This window comes from Gobio gobio (assembly GCF_949357685.1).
Source record: "Gobio gobio genome assembly, chromosome: 12".
Classification (NCBI taxonomy): Eukaryota; Metazoa; Chordata; class Actinopteri; order Cypriniformes; family Gobionidae; genus Gobio; species Gobio gobio.
This window is the reverse complement of record NC_137105.1, coordinates 51,448,201-51,462,753: the sequence shown is the minus strand read 5'-3', so window position 1 is coordinate 51,462,753 and position 14,553 is coordinate 51,448,201. Positions and strand designations below refer to the sequence as shown.

General features: G+C 39.6%; 1 protein-coding gene across 1 annotated transcript in view; it reads right to left on the bottom strand.

Moving 5' to 3' along the window:
• Positions 1-14,553, bottom strand: part of dse (dermatan sulfate epimerase) — a 43,065-nt gene that overhangs the window by 5,558 nt on the left and 22,954 nt on the right. The window contains exons 4-5 of the mRNA XM_079830732.1: positions 9,056-9,295; positions 2,429-2,636 (exon numbers count right to left, since the gene is read on the bottom strand). Coding sequence (XP_079686858.1) covers positions 2,429-2,636; positions 9,056-9,295 — 448 coding nt within the window. The remainder of the gene's footprint in view (positions 1-2,428; positions 2,637-9,055; positions 9,296-14,553) is intronic.

Below are 14,553 nucleotides of genomic sequence, written 5' to 3'. Positions count from 1 at the left end.
AAACACGAAGGTCTACATTTCAGTGCCTCTCCATATTAAACTGATTATATGTAAATTAATTTAATTTTAGATATGTTTAAGGTCTACATTATCTCCTATTTTGATGGGTATTATAGTCTACGGGTAGTGAAAGGAAGAGCTCGCACGCAGTTTATCGCAGTTGTTTTGCAGATACAAAGTTTACCAGTTATTAATTTCACCCTCGAAAAGCATAAGCTCTGTGTATATGTTTGTTTACTGTTAGTTGTATGAGTGTTTTTGTGTAATTTGCTGTGTGTTAATGGTAATGCAACGGAGAGAGAGAGTTTGTGAATGAGACATTAATGCGCACTTCTTATGCTTTGTTTGTTCAGCTCTTACGATGATTTTTTGGAGTAAAAAATGACATAATAAACTTGATAAACCATCAGTAAAGTTTGGCCATCATTCGGACGGATATACGCTACATTCTGTGTCCAAAAACATCTCGTGATAAGGTTTTCACACAGACAGCTGTCATTGTAAGATATAGCAACTCCGTTTGTTTGTCCAAGTTAGCAACAGTAACTAAGGGGGGCGGGGCTTACGATAGGTCAATTGTTTAATTAAGTGGCGCGCGAATCATTGTAGGTGTGCGTTACCCAGCGCATTCCAAAAGTGTTCAGATTTGCACCAGCCATTCCTGTGCGATGCTGATGATAAAATGTGCGTCCCATTTGAATTCTATTGAGAATTCAGTAAAACACTACGGAAAAAGTCCAACATGATCTAAAACAGCCACTAAAATGACTGATGAAGAGGAGAAAACATCATCCTGCAAGCTTTATAAACTCCTGATGACCGCATTTACTAGAATTGATCACGTTCTGTTGTATTTATTGTGGTAAATTTTGACTAGTTGTAGAATTTGTAATAGATAATCAGTTAAGGGAATAGATTTTTCACTAAAGATGTATATCTGTGGCATGTTGTGGCTATAGCTTCTAACCTCTGTTGCTATTTTTCATAACTATAGATAACAAAAAAAAAGAAAGACACAAGTGAACATTGGCCTGCATGGTAATGAGGAGCCGTCAATCGTTTTGCTATGTAAATAACCTTTATTGTAACAAATGCTATAGTTAAACAATTACAAGAACTAGGCTGAGTACAAGTTAGAAAGAGCTTTAAAATATCGACTTTCTTGAATTATTGACTATAGAGACAGAGCGTATTTAGGCCACGCCCACGCCGGGGGGGAAAACAATCCAACGCTCTCCATTGACTTTGCATTGCGTGAGGCTGCCTCATTGTCATTTCAGACTTATAACAAAAAACAGAACAATGTCTAAAAGCTGATATGTGACAGAGGAGAGACATGGAGACATGGAGAGCGTTTGATTGTTTCCCCCCCCGGTGGGCGTGGTCTTCAGATTATGACGCGTGTCGCTCTGTCTCTATACAATCCCCCCATAGCCACGCCCCCAACAAAGCCCCGCCCCTTTATTTTGTCCACTTCAAGCACTAGGTTAGCCTGGCGTGGCCATACTCAATTCTAGTCAGAATATGAGTCTGGTACCGCTCCATTGAGCTTTGATTATGGGGCGTGTTTCAACCGAGCCAGGAAAGACCTCAATTGGATAGACCCACAACCAATCAGAGCAACGGAGCGACGCGTAACGTTAGTTGTCAAATGTCAACAGAACTCAACTGCACTGTGTTGCCAAGTCCGTGTTTTTCTCCATGTCCGCGGGTTGAAGCGACCCCAATTATGTGATTATATAAACCCAGGAATGCGAATTTTAGCAGGCAACCTTGCCAAAATAACATATTTTGCCAACCAAACGCCATTTTTTTCCGGAGAACCCCCCGGAAAGTTATTGTTTTGGGCTATAGTTTTGAGTAGCAATTGTGCGCGACATTGCAAAAACACTTGGAAACCCTGTCTGCACGCACGCATGATTAAGTAACGTTACAAGAAAAACATGAGTGTAAACGATCTTTGGCAGTAATAAAATAATTTAAGGATACACAGAGTACTTACCAACACGATCATCGTTTCTGAGAGAAATAGTGAAGGTGAATGCATATACGAACAAGTTCTCCGTTTAGGATAAGAGCAAATTCAACCCAAGCGTCTTCGATGACGTGGATGATTACGCTACTGTTTATCATCTGTCCATCATCGTCTAAAGCCCGCCCTGACAATTTCATTGGTCCGAAGAGTTTCTGTTCGGGCATAATTACTCCTCTATGGAGCGAGTCCAGACCGAATTGCCCGAGCAAAAAAAAATTGTGGGCGGGGCTAAATTCGGCTGGCATCCAGGCTAGCACTAGGTGCAACACAACTCGATTTAAAATAACGCCTAGATCAACAAATCCTAGATTAGCTTAATTGAATCCTTATTGGTGCAACCCACGCTAAAAATCGTACCGATCAAAAACCTTTGAATGGCAGTCCAAGTCTTACCAGAGGAACTCTGTGTGCAGCGTGCACCAGCGCTGACCCCTGCCCGCCTGTCCCGGGCCCTCCAGAACACGATTCTGCCGGATCACCTGCGCCAGCCAATTCCCACTGCCGTTCCGCATCACGTACCGGTCCAGAAACACCAGCTGACTCTCAGGCCCATAGAACCAGTTATAGTTGGAATCTGCGATCGCAACGGTTCTCTGAAAACCTGCAGGAGCAGAAAATAATGATATGCTGACCAGTGTTGGGGAAAGTTACTTTGAAAAGTAATGCATTACAATTAGTGTTATATATATTAGTGTGATATATCGGGCCGATATTTGGGCTTTTTACATGTATCGGCATCGGCCGATACAAGGCTGTTGCGTTCGCCGATATTTTTTCAAGAGATTAAGTTAAGTGCACCTAAGCATTAAATGACTAAGTTGTGAATAGTTTTAAAAGTATACAAGTTTTAAGTATAGTACAGTCAGTGTGCACTTTATTATGATGCTTGCTTGTTGATACTGTGTGCAAAAGTGTGATTATTTTATTTATGCTTAAATATTTATTTTCAGTATTTAGTTTCACCACTGAACTCTATTTTTCTTGTTCTACCTCACCTGTTTTTACTATTGGTTAAATATTGATTTTTTAAGTTCAATAAATGTTCCTTTTTAAATTTTTAATTGTTATCATCATGATCATTGTGTCATTTTTATGATGTAAATTGAGGGAGCAAAAGCAGTATCGGCTCCAAATATCGGCTCCAGAAAATCGGCAGCCGTATCGCTCATCGGCTAAGGCTGATGAAAAAAAATCGGCATCGGCACTAAAAAATCCATATCGGTCGATCCCTAATCACAATATTGCGTTACTCCCTTAAAAAGTAACTAATTGAGTTACTTAGTTACTTTTTAAGAAAAGTAATGTGTTACGTTACTTTTGCATTACTTTTTCTCACCTGGGCTGGGCTTGTTTTTGTTTATAACAAAAAAGTGATATTTTTGTGCAACATTAAAGACCTCTTCATACCAAAATTGAAATAATAAGCCTCAGGCTGAGGTAAAAATGCAAATTCGCGCATGAACAGTAGAGGGCGCAGCTCTGGATAATGGGAGAATAAGACGCAGGAGAAAAAAGTTTTACCAATAAAAACAAAAAATCTAGTAATTTTCATCATCAAAGGTCAGCAGCAAGACATTGGTCAATTAAATATAAAGGTAGATTATGCATAAAAATAGTTGTTTTATTTAACATGTAATTATTGGAGGTTTGCATAGTACTCTGATTTTGCATTTGACTGATTTTATTCATTTTGAGGAGGACAGAATCTTTATTGTGCAAGTGAGATAAATAAATGCTCACATTTAGTCTAGAACTACAATAACCCTCATGTTCACACACACGCCTCTGCACTTATTCTTCTCAACAGTCAAATTAATGTGAAAAAGTAACTCAGATATTTTGTTGTAAATTTGAAAAGCAACGCGTTACTTTACTAGATACTTGGAAAAAGTAATATTATTACGTAACTCAAGTTACTTGTAATGCGTTTCCCCAACACTGATACTGACACACAAGTGCTTGTTCACACTGATCCCTACAAACCGCACAATAAGCAGGAGGCTCTTCGACTGCTGCAGAACACACACCTTTAATTAACAAGCTCAGTGAAGATTAAAGGAAGAGCAGCAGTTTACTGTGAAAAGGGATATTAAACCTAGCAACCGCTAGCAAATATTCAGCCGGAATGAATCACTTGTGTGTAAAAGAACGAGCAGCAGCGAGCAGCATTAACTAATGAGAGTTTGATGCTGGTGTTTGTTTTAGTTTCCACAGAAAACCAGAACCCTTGCTACACCGATATAAACACGACATCTGTGTGCATTGTGTCTCTGTCTCCTCGTTTTTTTCCTCAAGGGTTTTGGTTTTCCACTACAATAAAAGGGCTTTTGGCAGGAGGTTGCAAACTGTCCAAACCTGTACACACACACACACACACACACACACACACACACACAAACAGCTCGATGGCTGTTGGTGCTTTGATGTGCACAGAGAGCTATTGTTGCAGTCGCAGTTCACACTCGGAGGTTTTGGCCAGGTTTACCTGCTCATGGCTTTAAGAGGAGACACTGCGCAACTCACGTGTCAAAGGAGTTTATTGCTCAGACGGGCACTTTATCGCCACAATTGTCACCTATTAACATTTTATAAAGGGGTCAGATCCTGAAAAACGTTCACATATAGCCTACTCTGGAAACTCACTGTGACTTTTAATGAAGATGCGTGTATTGAAACACAGCTGTGAATTTGTCAAGGCTTTGCTAAGAGGCTGTTATTGACAGACGGGGCAGCACAAAATAAACTAGACCCACCGCAGTCACATGAAGTGAAACTGAGCGTCTATTTACACTAGCTCCGCCCACTGACGTCTGATTGGGCCAGACTACATTACGGAAGATGCTGTATTGTCAACAGTAGCAGTAATGTAGGGGTAAGGCCGGAATCAACCGCAGTTTGAGCCTTTTCCCATCACATATCAGATCGGTAAGGCATTTTTTTGTTGTTGTCCCAATTAGGTGGAATCCATTTAATAATTTTAACCCCTTAAACCCTAAGTATCCCCCCCACACACACACACACGAAGAAAAAAAATTGGACTAAGCAAACACTGACTGGAATAACGTAAATAGCGTGTAAATGCATTTAAACCATGTGGATCAACTCTTAAAGTGGGCGATTGTCCTTTTTTACCCTATTGTGATGTAGGCTACACCGATCAGGCATAACTTTATGATTAGGTGAAGTGAATAACACTGATGATCTCTTCATCTCCTGTTAGTGGGTGGGATATATTAGGCAGCAAGTGAACATTTTGTCCGCAGAGTTGATGTGTTAGAAGCAGGAAAAATGGGCAAGCGTAAGGATTTGAGTGAGTTTGACAAGGGCCAGATTGTGACGGCTAGACGACTGGGTCAGAGCATCTCCAAAACTGCAGCTCTTGTGGGCTGTTCCCGGTCTGCAGTGGCCAGTCTCTATCAAAAGTGCTCAGAGTAAGGACCAGTGGAGAACCGGCCACAGGGTCATGAAGGACCAGAGGAGAACCGGCCACAGGGTCATGAAGGACCAGAGGAGAACCGGCCACAGGGTCATGAAGGACCAGAGGAGAACCGGCCACAGGGTCATGGAGGACCAGTGGAGAACCGGCCACAGGGTCATGGAGGACCAGTGGAGAACCGGCCACAGGGTCATGAAGGACCAGCGGAGAACCAGCCACAGGGTCATGGAGGACCAGTGGAGAACCGGCCACAGGGTCATGAAGGACCAGAGGAGAACCGGCCACAGGGTCATGGAGGACCAGTGGAGAACCGGCCACAGGGTCATGGAGGACCAGTGGAGAACCGGCCACAGGGTCATGGAGGACCAGTGGAGAACCGGCCACAGGGTCATGGAGGACCAGCGGAGAACCAGCCACAGGGTCATGAAGGACCAGTGGAGAACCGGCCACAGGGTCATGAAGGACCAGTGGAGAACCAGCCACAGGGTCATGGAGGACCAGTGGAGAACCGGCCACAGGGTCATGAAGGACCAGTGGAGAACCAGCCACAGGGTCATGGAGGACCAGTGGAGAACCGGCCACAGGGTCATGAAGGACCAGAGGAGAACCGGCCACAGGATCATGGAGGACCAGTGGAGAACCGGCCACAGGGTCATGGAGGACCAGTGGAGAACCGGCCACAGGGTCATGAAGGACCAGTGGAGAACCGGCCACAGGGTCATGAAGGACCAGAGGAGAACCGGCCACAGGGTCATGAAGGACCAGTGGAGAACCGGCCACAGGGTCATGAAGGACCAGTGGAGAACCAGCCACAAGGTCATGGAGGACCAGTGGAGAACCGGCCACAGGGTCATGAAGGACCAGTGGAGAACCGGCCACAGGGTCATGAAGGACCAGAGGAGAACCGGCCACAGGGTCATGAAGGACCAGTGGAGAACCGGCCACAGGGTCATGAAGGACCAGTGGAGAACCGGCCACAGGGTCATGAAGGACCAGTGGAGAACCGGCCACAGGGTCATGGAGGACCAGTAGAGAACCGGCCACAGGGTCATGGAGGACCAGTGGAGAACCGGCCACAGGGTCATGAAGGACCAGTGGAGAACCGGCCACAGGGTCATTGATGCACGTGTGGTCCGAACAAAAATAGACGAGCTACTGGAGCTCAAACTGCTCAAGAAGTTAATGCTGGTTCTGATAGAAAGGGCTCAGAATACACAGAGCATCTCAGTTTGTTGTGTATGGGGCGGCACAGCCACTGACCAGTGCCCATGCTGACCCCTGACCCCACCCAAAGCACCAACAGTGGCACGTGAGCATCAGAACTGGACCACGGAGCAATGGAAGAAGGAGGCCTGGTCTGATGATCACATGTTCTTTTACATCACGCGGATGGCCGGGTGAGTTCTTGTCATATTTTATTACCATTTTCTAAACTATTGCGAATAAACTGTGATATTGTGAGAAAATGTCTCTAAATACATTTTGGTTTGACTGTAGGTGCAAATTGTATTTGCCATTATTTATAAGTATGAACAGCATCTAACTACTATTTACACTTGTTGCAAAGAAAATATACTGCTTTTTTACATAGTCTAAATATGAAAATTCTGGGCCGAAACCGAAACTTTAGGATGCACTTGGCCGAAAACCGAAACTGAAGCCGAAAATATCTTCTTTTAAAAACGTACACTAAAATATATATATATATATATATATATATATATATATATATATATATATATATATATATATATATATATATATATATATATATATATATATATATATATATATATATATATATATATACACACATATACACACACACACACACACATAGATTTTTTCTTTGTAAAAAATTAAATACAGATTAATCCATTAAAGTTACACAAGTTAATCAGTCAAGAGCAATAAGTGATCGTTTGTCGTTTTGTAGTTTGAATAATAAATAACTGCTGTCCCTTTAAGACCTGATGTATGCATGGACCCCAATCACTGTTCCTGTTACACATTCTTCCTGAACTGGACGACTGATTACGTTAAAGGGTTAGTTCACCCAAAAATGAAAATTCTGTCATTAATGACTGACCCTCATGTGGTTGGACACCCGTCAGACCTCCGTTCATCTTCAGACACAAATGAAGATATTTTAGTGTAAATCTGATGGCTCTGAAAGGCCTCCATTGGCTCAATGCACTTTACACTCTCAAGACCCTTAAAAGACACTAAAGACGTCGTTACAAAGTCCATCTCACTACAGCGGCTCTACAATAACTTTATGAAGCGACGAGAATAGTTTTTGTGCGCAAAAAAACCCTAAATAACGACTTATATAGTGATGACGATTTCAAAACACGGCCTCATGAAGCTTCGAAAGCGTTATGAATCAGTGAGTCGAATCATGATTCGGATCGCGTGTCAAACCACCAAACTGCTGAAATCAGTTGACTTTGGCGATTCAAACTGCTGAATCGACTCACTGATTCATAATGCTTCGAAGCTTCATGAGGACGTGTTTTGAAATTGGTCATCATGATATAAGTCGTTATTTAGGGGTTTTTTTGCGCACAAAAACTATTCTCGCCGATTCATAAAGTTATTGTAGAACCACTGTAGTGAGATGGACTTTGTAACTTTAGTCTTTAGTGTCTTTTAAGGGTCTTGAGAGTGTAAAGTTGAGCCAATGGAGGCCTTTCAGAGCCATCAGCTTTACACTAAAATATCTTCATTTGTGTCTGAAGATGAACGGAGGTCTGACGGGTGTCCAACGACAGGAGGGTAAATAATTAATGACAGAATTTTCATTTTTGGGTGAACTAACCCTTTAAAACTCACCAAGATGGACATTGAGACATTTTTGAGTGTATTTGACCATTAATAAGCTGGAAAAAGGAGCTCATTTTTGCACCTGTATGTCAGAGGCGGCTTTATTGCGGTATGTGTGTGTGCTTCAGATGCGAGCGCGAAATCTGCGGGAATGAGTAGAATTAACGTTATGTGAAATCGCGCACGAAATTCAGACCGGTCACACCAACACTAACACGCGGTCATGAGGAAAAATCCAGCAGAACACGCGTTCATAGTGAGGGTTAACCGGACTGAATGAGAGGAGGCGGGTCAACTCGCTGTCGGCCGGAGAGGAGAGCGCAGCTGGTATCAGTACTATAGAATAGGAGTATCGTATCGTTTCAGATATTTCAGTATCTATTTGTTCTCATACCGCTGACATGCTTAATCTTTGATAGGCAGATGCGTGATGAAACCTAAGCGCTTGCGCACGGATGGGAGGGGCGGGTGACATTCATTTTCGGTTTACAACATTTTCGGCTGTTTTTTTTATTTCGGCCCGATACTAATAATGCCATTTTCGGCCGAACATTTTCGGCGGCCGAAATTTCGGTGCACCCCTACTATTTTCACTTTGTGTCTTTTCAAATAGGCTGTTTTTATGCTGTAGGAAGGTACAACAGCAGCAAAAAACATCCTTTATAATCATAAGGGTCAGAGAGAGGGTGAACAATTGTAACCTAATAAAATAAAACCTTTAAATGTACAACGCAGAAGCAGGCAGAGCAAGGCCTTACCGGGCAGTAATGTCCTGTAGAGGAATGCGAAGTGTTTGTGCAGCCAGGGATGACTGAAGTGGCCGATGTCAAAGTGCCTCTGCACCAAATACATGTACTGAAAGAGAGATCGAGTGGTGTAGGTCCCATACGCCACACCCTCGAACAGAGAGCCATCCGTCACATCCTGCAGAAGCACCATGGACTTCTCCATGATGGCCAGAGCCTGTTTGGTCCAGAGGTATGCCTCCTGGAGGTATCCTGAAATACACACAACACGGGAAATATTACACACAGAAGAGTTTGTTGTGATTTGAAGGCAGTTTCCATGAATATGGTGCACTTTGGTAGAGCTAAATTTACTAACAGCTTGCTCCTCTTTTGGTGTTAAAGGTGCCTTGCCACACAAAACCGTTTTTACTTGTATTTTTTTTAAATACGTGAGGTCCATATGTGTTTGTGTTATGTCGTGAATGTGAAAATGAACTGCTACTTCCACTGTCAAGTGGAGAAATCAAAAGCTGGTCAGTCTGACGTGGTGTTGCCTGAGCTCATTACTATTCATGAGCTCATCCAGTTGAGACCACGCCCACATAATTTGTCTCGCTCAGTGACAGTTTTCGTATACAGCAAGGATGGCTGAACGTCATATATATTTGTCATATATATATATATGGCAATATACCTGAAGAAGCCATTTCTGCAGCGATTCCAGACGATAGTAAACAAAGTCTGGGTAAAGGATGCTGATAGCCAGGCTCTCATTGGCTAGCTGTTAGCAAATCAGAGTCAAGCAGCTTAGCTCGTTGAATATTAATGAGAACTGGCGCTAATTTGTGCTGCTCTTGGTAGATTGTGTTGGTCATTATGGAAATGATCCGGCTGTGTCTGTGTGCTTTAATTTGCGTGTTGTCATTAGATCAAGCGATGAACTTTCCACTCCCGTCTGCGCTTTTATGGGATTTTGTCCTCACGCTAATTTACCCTGTTTTGTAAATCTGGCCCTAAGTATTAGATACTTTGTGGGGTAACTACCACATAGGGTACCTTTACACAACAACGATGTACTATAAACTTACGTGTTTCCTTCGCGGTTTTCACGTACAGATGACAATATTGTCAAAATGATCCCTGTTCAAAACATATACAAATGCTGTATTATGCATGCCAGGCCATTAGGTGGCGATATTGCCTATAGACCGAACACATAATACACATGTGCATGATGTCACCGTATTCACAAATACACGTTTTTGTAATTTTCAGCATCATTACTCCAGTCTTCAGTGTCACATGATCCTTCAGAAATCATCGATTTTAAAAACCGTCATACATTTTTGTTGTTCAGGATTATTTGACAACAACTTTTAAATGGTAGCGCAGCTCATTTTTATAATAAACTCATTTTATTTACCATGAACTCACGATTTCCCCTTACACTGCTTGATCTTAAATACGTATTTTGTCCCAACTTTAGTAGTCCCCTAATGAACTTAGCTTTACAACTTTTTACTTCCTACCCATTCCCGCATACTTTAATTTATTATCAGAGATGCACTGATATGAACATTTTAGCTGATACCGATAACCGATAATTTTTTATATTTGAAAGCCGATATATTGGCCAATAAATCTAAATTTGTATTCCAGATTTGTATCTAATTTTTGAAAGCCTGATCACAAAAACAAAATGTCGCAAGCACACAATTATGATGTTCTCATTATAATTGTATAATTTCTGAACTGTATTTTCCTTTTTTGAAGTGATTTCAATCATATTTCAAATGAAACATGCATAGATTGTTAGTAATTGCACGTCAAATAAGAAAGATATGAAAAATTATATTATATATATATATATATATAATTAATATATATCGATAACATTAAAAATGAACATATATCGTCCAATACCGATATGGTGGCCGATATATCGTGCATCACGATTTATTATTATTAGTTTATACATTTTGTTGGTAACACTTTACAATTAGCATTAATGAATGTATTAACTAACATGAACTAACCATGAGCAATACATTCGTTTCAGTATTTATTCATCTTTATTAATGTTAGTTAATAAAAATCCAGCTGTTCGTTGTTTGTCCAAGTTAGTTCACAGTGCATTAACTAACATTAACAAATACAACTTTTGATTTTATTAATGCAATATGTTCAAATGAACATTAAGATTAATAAATGCTGTAGACATGTTGTCTAATACATTTTTAGTTTATTGGTTTAAAAAAAAGTCAAGGTTTTAAAATGTTAGTAACAGGTCAGAATCACAGCTTTGTGTTATATAAGTTCAGAATTATAAAAAGTGAAGACATTTAACAGTGATTTTCCTTTTAAAGCTCAAATATACAGCACATGTTGCAATGACGCCAGTATTTTTCTTGACCTCAAACTGCAGCATTTCATTAGTAATGAACCATAAAACAGACCCAAAAACATCAAGAATATGTTTGTTTATCCTTATAACATCAACGACAACATCCGTCAAAACAGGAGTAAAATATGTCTTTCCTTTATGGCGTAAAGGAAAATAGCGCTCATGTTTACAGAGAGACGCTTTCTGCAATAACCCTGGAGTAAGTTATAATAAGCAGTTCTTTTCATCATAGAGAGATCACACATCACCATAAATGATGAATTGAACAGTTTATAATCATAACTCTTCCTGAAAATCTGGAAAGCGAGAGGACAGTTCCAGAATGTCGTCGCATTAACAGTATGCATTACAATCCACCGAATTAATAATTTGGTAATTTGTTTTTGTATTTCTGTCAGTTTTATTTTGCTCCTGATCTTCTAATAGTGCTAACAACTTGTGCAAAATACACGTTCTTGGAAGAGAATTGTAATTCTTGTCTAATCCAGTTTTTGTACCCGAACTGATCTAATATAAATAACACCAACTTTGCTGTTGATGGCACACTGTGTAGAATATATATATATATATATATATATATATATATATATATATATATATATATATATATATATATATATATATATATATATATATATATATATATATATATATATATATATATATATATATATATATATATATATATATATATATATATATATAGGCCTAATTTCATATATTAACTAGGGCTGTCAAAAGATTAATCGCGATTAATCGCATCCAAAATAAAAGTTTGTGTTTACATAATATATGTGTGTGTACTCTGTTAATTATTATTTATATATAAATACACACACAAGCATGTATATATTTAATAAAAAAAATTTTTTTTTATATAAAACATTTATATTTATATATATTATATAAATGTATATACAGTATATACATGCAAATATTTCTTAAATATATACATGAATGTGTGTGTATTTATATATAAATAATAATTAACAGAGTACACACACATATATTATGTAAACACAAACTTTTATTTTGGATGCGATTAATCGCGATTAATCTTTTGACAGCCCTGATATTAACCCATAAACTGTTACATAATGTATCAATTACTTTTGATATAATTCTTATTACTATTTATATATATATTTTAAAAGTGTCATTAATGTAAAATACAAAAAATATTCTACTTAAAATTTTATTTTGACAATTTAGTAGAATAATTCAATAACTGATAACAGAAAAATCTGAATCCCATTAAAAGAAAATCATCTGAAAGGTACATTTGTTATGACTTATGTACAAACATATAAATATTTACTTATTAAATTGTCCATATTTTAATTGAAGATAAGTCATAAAGAAATAAAAAACACAGATTTTGTCATAATAGAATTCACTCAACTAACCTATAGGTTTTAATGAAAGTGAAGATGCCTGAAATGTACATCTAATTCATGAAAATATTAAATAATAGCCCCGTTAATTACAATAAGTATTAAATTTAAAAAACAATAACACCAGTAACATACCCCTTGGGGCCTTCTGTGCCAAATATGGCTGGGTCATCTTACCCCAAGAGTCTAATTTTATCTTTTTACTTCAAAATAAAAGCTATAACATTTACTCCACAAAGCCAAAAACATTGTGTCCACAAATCCCTCATTAACAAATACACACAAAAACTTTGATATTCAACATAATACAATGTCATATCACTATTTTCGATAGACACAAAATCAGATCAATACTGTTTTGACTGATTAGTAAGAGTAAGATGGATAATTTGTATGGACAAGCACCCAATCCTCACCCCAATTCCACCCTTTTTTGGTTTGGGGCAATGCCCCTCAAAATGTCTGGCACCTTCCACATGCTCAGCGAGGCTAATTTCAGGCAAATCTTTCAAACGTCCCCTCGGTTTCTCAGCCTGCATGCCTGGGTGAGTACGAGAAGATCCACATAAATATTTAGACGGCCACTCATCAGCTTATTGAGCAATACTGCCACACCACAGGCTTCCTGGAACACACCAGGTCCACCCACAAACGGCTATCGAAGTTATTCTCACACACAGATTTACAACAGGAACTACCGCATTTACACAGGATATCACCTACAAGCTGGAGTTATCTAATCTGACTGCAGCATATGAAGCAAACACCCTTCACTTCTTCGGTTGCTTCTGCTTTTAACATTCTATAAATTGACCGTCTCCGCCATGAATGACTCCACATATCATGCTCTAATGTGCCAATATTAGTCCTCTGATTTTGAGCTCAATGAAGGCATGGTTGAGGACGTGTGTGTTTGGAGAGTCATACCGCCACACTACTCCTGCTGTTTGTGTACACAGATATTTACAGCTGTTAGACTATTTCTGTAATAAGCCAGCTTTTCAAAGTCCTGTCTCCTCTTTTAGCACGCTCTCCACAAAACTACACGTGTGTTACAGGCTGGAGGAAGACTTTTCCTTCCCTTGTGAACAAGAAATACACTTTAGCAAACTTTTAACGGAAATGAGAATTACAATTTTCCTTGATATTTTGACAATTAAGAGGTTATACTATACAAATATTCTGTAAGTATCAAAACTTGATGTCATAGTGCCGCGATCTTGACATTATAGTTCCTTTGGCCCCGCCCACTGGAGTGTTAGTGAGATGCCCCGCCCACTGGAGTGTTAGTGAGATGCCCCGCCCACTGGAGTGTTAGTGAGATGCCCCGCCCACTGGAGTGTTAGTGAGATGCCCCGCCCACTGGAGTGTTAGTGAGATGCCCCGCCCACTGGAGTGTTAGTGAGATGCCCCGCCCACTGGAGTGTTAGTGAGATGACGAGGAGAGACGAACGGACACTAACAACATTCCCTTCCAGAGGATCCTAATGCTGGGAATGAGCTGATTTATTCTCATCAGTGTGAATGTCTCAGCTGAGCATTATTTATTTGTGTTCGCTACATTTCACTGTGGATTCTTTGGGAAATCAGTCGCAGTTTCAGCATTTACAGACTTTTACCATATGGACTCGACAGTAACGACACAATTTCGACAGCTGTAATAGTAAAAACTTAGTAAAAGTATTCAAGAGGTTTACATGTGTAATACTTATTTCATATGCAAAGATGTC